Below are 6,255 nucleotides of genomic sequence, written 5' to 3'. Positions count from 1 at the left end.
TATAAGAACATAAGACATTATTTTTCTTCTCTTTTTTTTGTAGCAACTGGATCTTTTTTCAGGTTAGGTTTCCAGTTGGTTTATGAGTCCTGAAAAGTTGCAGACAATACAGTTTTATCCTGAAAATCCAAGCGGAAGTCATATTCTTTTTGTTTTTTGGTCAGCGGAACTGGAGTGCGGAGAGGGGACTGCTATCTGGTATACACACGGAAAAGCGGAAGTTATTGTGAGGATGTTCGTGTAGTGATGAGGCAACGGAGTTACTGTAAAGTCTGTGGCGAAAAGGTCGTTTTATAGACCCCAGACTTCGGATTGATACCGATTATAAATGCAACTTAAAGGCTACATTTTACCGCGTCCTCTGTAAAAAGTGGCTAACTCTGAGTTACAACTGGGAACAAGGAGGCGGTAACGTGACAGTAATTTCGGCCAAAATGAACGCAAGTAAAAGCAAAGACAGCGGTGAAGTTATTAGAAACTACCACAAGCAGGCGTTTGAGTATATATCGAAGGCATTAAAGATCGACGAAGATGATACAGGTTTGTTTATTGTGTTCGGGAGTTAATGGCTGTGTTTTGGCGTGTGACAGCTCGTGATAAACACCCCTCCTCTCTGTGGTGGCAGGGGAAAAGGAGCAGGCTGTGCGGTGGTACCAGAAAGGAATCGATGAGCTTGAAAGGGGAATTGCGGTCGAGCTCACGGGACAAGGTAACAGGCAACCAAACACCCGGATGTATATGTTATGCTCTTCTGACGTGCTTTAGGCGTATACTCCGTGTTTTGTTTGCAGGAGAGCAATATGAACGAGCAAAGAGACTTCAAGATAAGATGATCTGCAATCTCACCATGGCGAAAGACAGACTTGCCCTTTTAGGTAAGTGGGAACTCGGTTGCCTGGCATCCTAAAGTTAGTTTTAACAAACAGTGTTGCTATCTAAGCTGATGCTGAAGATCAGCACTGTCCTTGTGTCACAGACGCAACACTGGCATCTAAAAGGAGCTGTGATCCCCAGAAGACCTCAAATCATGTTCTTCCACAAGCGAAGCCGGTGCCTAAAAGCCAGCCTGCAGGGCGAGGCATGTCCACAACCGTCAGGCCTTCCTCTGCTGTCAGACCCTCATCTAGACCCGCTGAGGCAAAGGTGATTCTTATTTTTGATAAGATTTAGTTGTGCAGTGGTGTTTAGTTGTATGCTTTTTCACAATGTCTGATTCGGATCACATTGTAATGTGTTCCTGATATGTATGCGCCTGCTAAGGTGACCCCGCGGATGGGAAAAGCTCAAAATGGAAAACCGGCAGCTGTGAAACAGCCTCCAAAGAGGGATATGAAAAACTTCAAGAACGTTGACAGCAAACTGGCCAACTTGATCATGAATGAAATTGTTGACAGGTATTTAGAAGCAATGCTGTTGTGTCACCTGTAAATTTCGCTGTCTGTGGAAAACATAGTCAAAAACACCTACGCTGCAGTTAAAGTACCTTCCTGTGCTCACTGCAGTGGAGCGTCTGTATCTTTTGAAGACATCGCGGGACAGGAGCTGGCCAAGCAAGCACTCCAGGAGATCGTCATCCTCCCGGCCCTAAGACCAGAGGTGATCACTTACAAACAGTTTGTCTCTGCTTAATAGATTTCTACGTTTTCACATTTACAAATAATGCTCATTCACATTTTTCCATTCAGCTCTTTACTGGTTTGAGAGCTCCAGCACGTGGCTTGCTTTTATTTGGCCCACCTGGAAATGGGAAAACCATGCTGGTAAGTTTCCAGGTCTGTCAGATCAATCTGTGTTCTTTATGATTTGCATATAGCTATTGATATTCTCCGATCACAGCCTTTACTTCCTCTCACAAGGCCAAAGCAGTCGCAGCCGAGTCAAATGCCACATTCTTCAACATCAGCGCTGCCAGTTTGACTTCTAAATATGTAAGAAAACACTTTGGTGCTCTTTTTTTCTAGAGTATCTGTCCAAAGTTTGCTAAGTTTAGTGTAGATTTGATTTATATAACCTTTCCTGTGTTCACCATCGCAGGTGGGAGAGGGCGAGAAGCTTGTACGAGCACTGTTTGCAGTTGCCAGAGAATTACAGCCCTCTGTCATCTTCATCGGTATGTAGTACTCGATTTATGGAATACATGCACCGCAAACACCAATTTTTGTCCCCCAGATGTCCTCATTTTGTTTTTATTTCACATTCAGATGAAGTTGACAGCTTGCTCTGTGAAAGGAGGGAGGGAGAACACGATGCCTCTCGTCGATTAAAAACCGAGTTCCTCATTGAGTTTGATGGGGTAAGAGCAGCAGCAGCCGTCGCTCTGCAGCCTCTGAAATTTGATCTTGAAGCCGCAGCAGAGGGTTGAATTCGCTGTCATCTCAGAGGGCACAGGTGTCATTTTCACAACGGTGCTTTTGTGTTTCAGGTGCAGTCAGGAGGGGATGACAGGGTGCTTGTAATGGGAGCGACCAACAGGCCTCAGGAGCTCGATGAAGCAGTGCTGAGGTAGATGACGCAACTCCACGTGCTGCACAGTGATTACTTATTTCTTTTTGTACAAGCTAACTACAGTTTTTCTCTTGTGTTCATGTCACAGGCGCTTTGCAAAGAGGGTTTATGTGGCGTTGCCGGATGCAGAGGTATTTACTGCGAAACCATTAACACAGCACTATGATCAGTGACCTTTGTTAGCTTTGAAATGTGAATGATGCAGCATTTTTTTAAGTTGAAGTAACTCTCATCCCTCCAGACAAGATTCACTCTGCTGAAAAATCTTCTGGGAAAGCAGGGGAATCCACTGAGCAAGAATGAGCTGTCTTCTCTTGCCAAGTGAGTTTTGTATTTACATGCCACACTACCTTCACAGCATTAGTTTTGTATTTACTTGCATTAATTCCTGGATATGCAACTTGATAGAGCGACTGCAGGATATTCAGGAAGTGACCTCACGTCGCTAGCCAAAGATGCTGCACTTGGGCCGATTCGAGGTAAGACATCTTCCTCACTTCATCGTATGGTTTGTGTATATTTTAGTCTCGATGATGAGGTAAGTCGGCTTCTTTTTCATGTGAAAATCCTCTCGTACACAGAGTTGGGACCAGACCAAGTCCGAAGTATGGCTGCGAGTGAGGTAACGCTGTTAAAGTGCACCAGATACTACATATATTTCCTTTATGCCTGTTTAACTACCATTATCTAACAGTATTTATTTGCTTACTTCTGCTCTTTTTGTCTTTGTTCACAGATGCGTAACATCAAGATGAAAGACTTTGAGGACTCCCTGAAGCGCGTTAAGCCCAGTGTTAGCCCAGCAACTCTTAACATGTATTCCAAATGGAACAAAGATTTCGGTGACACAACAGCTTTGTGAGCTCGATAGTTCATTTTCACTTGTAAAAAAAAACAAACAAACAAAAAGAAGGTGAAAATGAAAAAACAGTTGATCGTCCTGTTTTAACCTACGGGTACAAGATGTCATTAACAAATGAACTTCAAAACCTGGAACACTTTATAGGTTGATAAAGCAATAATATATGTAAATATTATGCCATTTTGCAGCATTATTGCTACATTTCCTGTTTTATGGGAAGGCTTTGCTAGTAAGATTTGTATGAGTTTCTTTATTACTCTCCTAAAACACTTTTGCTACTTGAAATTTCATTATTTATTCTTAAGAATGTCCTGCAAAATTACAAGTGATCTTTCTCTTGCCTCAAGAGGGCAGCAAGTTTCTGCAAATCCTGACATCACCTCACTGATCCAGACTGTTTTGCACAACATCTTTTAGTTCCCTGATGTATTGACATGTCGATGGTATTGATCACCAAGTGCTGTACTTGTACACATGCCAGAGTGATAATAATTGGGAGAAGATTTGTCAAATTGGGTTCTTTTGTTGTTTTTGGATTTTTTTTCCATTTGTTGCTATAGTTTATAGATACTAATGCTTTGAAAGTTTGAGACCTAATGAATTTTCATGTTGGCCAGCTCTTTTTCTTTTTTTGTCATGACATTTAGTTGACAATGGCTTCCCACTCTCCTCATGCATCAATAAACTGGTATATTAAAGTCTCCCCATCTTTATATTTTCTTTTCTTTTAAATCAGGCACAGTATTTGAATGTCAAATCACTCCCTTTGAGTCATAATCATACAAAAACACAATGATTAATGTACAGTATACATAAATACTTTCTACTCTATTCTTTCAACACAGCCTCTCAGCACATTGAGATTTTCTATTAAATCTAACAGGACCCCAAGCTTAATAAAAACCACTGCAGGTTTTCCTTAATAAGAAGCACAGAAAAGCAGCTCATTAAATTATCTTCATTCTATATAAAAGTGTGAATATCATTGGTTGGAGTCGTAGGAATTGAGGTATCCCCCAAAAGAAACAAAGTTCTGCAAGCATGTTTTAAGATTTTTGTTACATGCACAAAATTTACATCCTGGACAGACTTCAATTTCAGTGAGTGAAGTTTCACATTGACAGGTAGGTGGTGCTGCTGCTCTGTTTTCACCTGTTGCTCCCTTCTGTGGCCCAAAGTGCATCCAGAATGAGCAAATGTTTGGCCTGCAACCAGAGAAGTGTGGAATGCAGTAAATTACTATTAATGAAAATAAAGCCTGCGTCCTGCTGCGAGGTGACAGCTTGAGTGATCGACTGGATTAAGTTTTGGGTATGTCTGATAGTTGTCGGAGCCTCTGTGGGGCTCATGCACATACATGTAGGTGCTTCAGAGAAACGGTCACATCGTTGATAAGCGAGGTTGCATTCTGCAGCTCTGTGGTCAAGACCCCATAACCAGCCACCTTCTAATAACAAGGCTGGAGACTCAGCTCGATCGGGGGTCACCAGCTGTCGGGGCATGGCTGATTCAAGCTTAGTAAATGCTTGTGGTCAGCCTTTATTTCAGTGCACTCCAAACTCCCCCACTGAGAAATCTGACTGAACCACCTCTTCCCCAAAGGCCCTTCCTATGGTCAGCTGGTGGTGTTGCCTGTGGTTTATGTGGCCCCGGCAGCTGCATAGCCTGTTCCTGCACATGTTTACAGACTCTGCAAATGCAAACATTTTCTGCAATTAATTAAGGCTGTCCTCTGACTTTTATTTCCATGCTGCTAGAAGTTATCATGAAGAGAGCTCAGCATGCAAAACAGTCTTTCCCAGAGCTGCAACCACACCTAGGCCTACTCTCTTTTCCTCAGGGGAGAGATGTTGGATGGGGAGTGTGTTTTGGAATTTGTCATGACTGAAGAGCTTCTTTCATGACGCCAGACAGGAGTGGAGCATGTTTGGGGTCGGGGTTTAGTCATCACCTTTTTTCTGTGTACACCCTTCACTGAGAGCATCCTGCACACCAAACAAATGATCTGTATGATGGACTAGTTGCAAGGCCGTTTAGTCATGTAATTTTAACACCTTTCACCTTCATGTCTGCATATACAATAAATGCCTACAGGTGGTAGAATTAGGTAATTGCCTCATATTCTGACAAGTCATTACTGTTAAAATACCCTGTAATTACAGTAAAGAGCAATCATCATATGTACACGTTGTGCTTTAAATTTTCAAGCTGACAGAAGACAGAGAATTACTGAGGTGGTTTGAACCTTGTAGATGATTGACAGCTTCCCTTTTTGGTTGCGTGTCAGCGCCCTGCACCTCCACAGTGGCTCATTGATGCTTCGACCACTACATCCACTCGAGGGAAAACAGAATAGGTGATCATTTGATACCTCCAGTGAAACAGCCCACCCTGTAGAGAGTAGAATAATAGTCAACACAGAGAGGACCTCTGAGTGATTGAGCAAACAGTCTGCGAGTGTTTCTTCAAGTGGCCCATTATGAAAACACTGTGCGGATGGGAGGGTTTTGTTATAGTGAGTGCAAGTGTTTCATTTTGAGGCTGCTGGGATTATCCTTTGAGTTTGTGGAGGCATTAATTGGAAACCTGACATATTTTGTCCATTGTCCTGCTTTACATTAAATGTTATAAGACTGAAAGAAAAGATGCACTGACTGTGTGCAGCACCACGTTGGAGGGTGGCTGTGTGCTCGGCTGTTTTTAAGAAAAGTAAATTGTTGAGCTGGTGGGAAGAGATTTCCTTCAAAAGCTGGGATTTGGCCCTTTTATCACCCTCGGTTTAAAGATGTGTTCAGGGTCTACACAGTGGAACGCCTTCAGGGCTGAGGGAGTCCACTTTCAGCACTGGCTGCTACTGTTCCACCAGTCTGCACACCCAATACATAACT

The 6,255-nt window shown here is 42.7% G+C and overlaps 1 protein-coding gene across 1 annotated transcript; it reads left to right on the top strand.

Moving 5' to 3' along the window:
* The first annotated feature begins 222 nt into the window (after positions 1-222).
* LOC121613719 (spastin-like) lies at positions 223-4,069 on the top strand. The gene is made up of 16 exons (XM_041947320.1): positions 223-540; positions 626-709; positions 792-875; positions 977-1,143; positions 1,261-1,394; positions 1,503-1,596; positions 1,686-1,760; positions 1,857-1,928; positions 2,035-2,110; positions 2,202-2,293; positions 2,423-2,502; positions 2,594-2,636; positions 2,747-2,826; positions 2,914-2,984; positions 3,087-3,127; positions 3,242-4,069. The coding sequence occupies exons 1-16, from the start codon at positions 435-437 to the stop codon at positions 3,365-3,367; spliced, it is 1,425 nt and encodes a 474-aa protein (XP_041803254.1). The 5' UTR covers positions 223-434; the 3' UTR covers positions 3,368-4,069.
* The last annotated feature ends 2,186 nt before the right edge of the window (positions 4,070-6,255 follow it).

The sequence above is a fragment of the Chelmon rostratus genome, chromosome 11, assembly GCF_017976325.1.
Source record: "Chelmon rostratus isolate fCheRos1 chromosome 11, fCheRos1.pri, whole genome shotgun sequence".
NCBI lineage: Eukaryota > Metazoa > Chordata > Actinopteri > Chaetodontiformes > Chaetodontidae > Chelmon > Chelmon rostratus.
This window is presented reverse-complemented; position numbering and strand designations above follow the sequence as displayed.

What these genes read in the sequence shown, in the direction of transcription:
- LOC121613719 (XM_041947320.1), top strand. Translation starts at nt 435, where the DNA reads ATGAACGCAAGTAAAAGCAAAGACAGCGGTGAAGTTATTAGAAACTAC. An exon ending in CTAGACCCGCTGAGGCAAAG is followed by an intron (nt 1,144 to 1,260) that starts GTGATTCTTATT and finishes GCGCCTGCTAAG; the next exon opens with GTGACCCCGCGGATGGGAAA. An exon ending in TCCCGGCCCTAAGACCAGAG is followed by an intron (nt 1,597 to 1,685) that starts GTGATCACTTAC and finishes TTTTCCATTCAG; the next exon opens with CTCTTTACTGGTTTGAGAGC.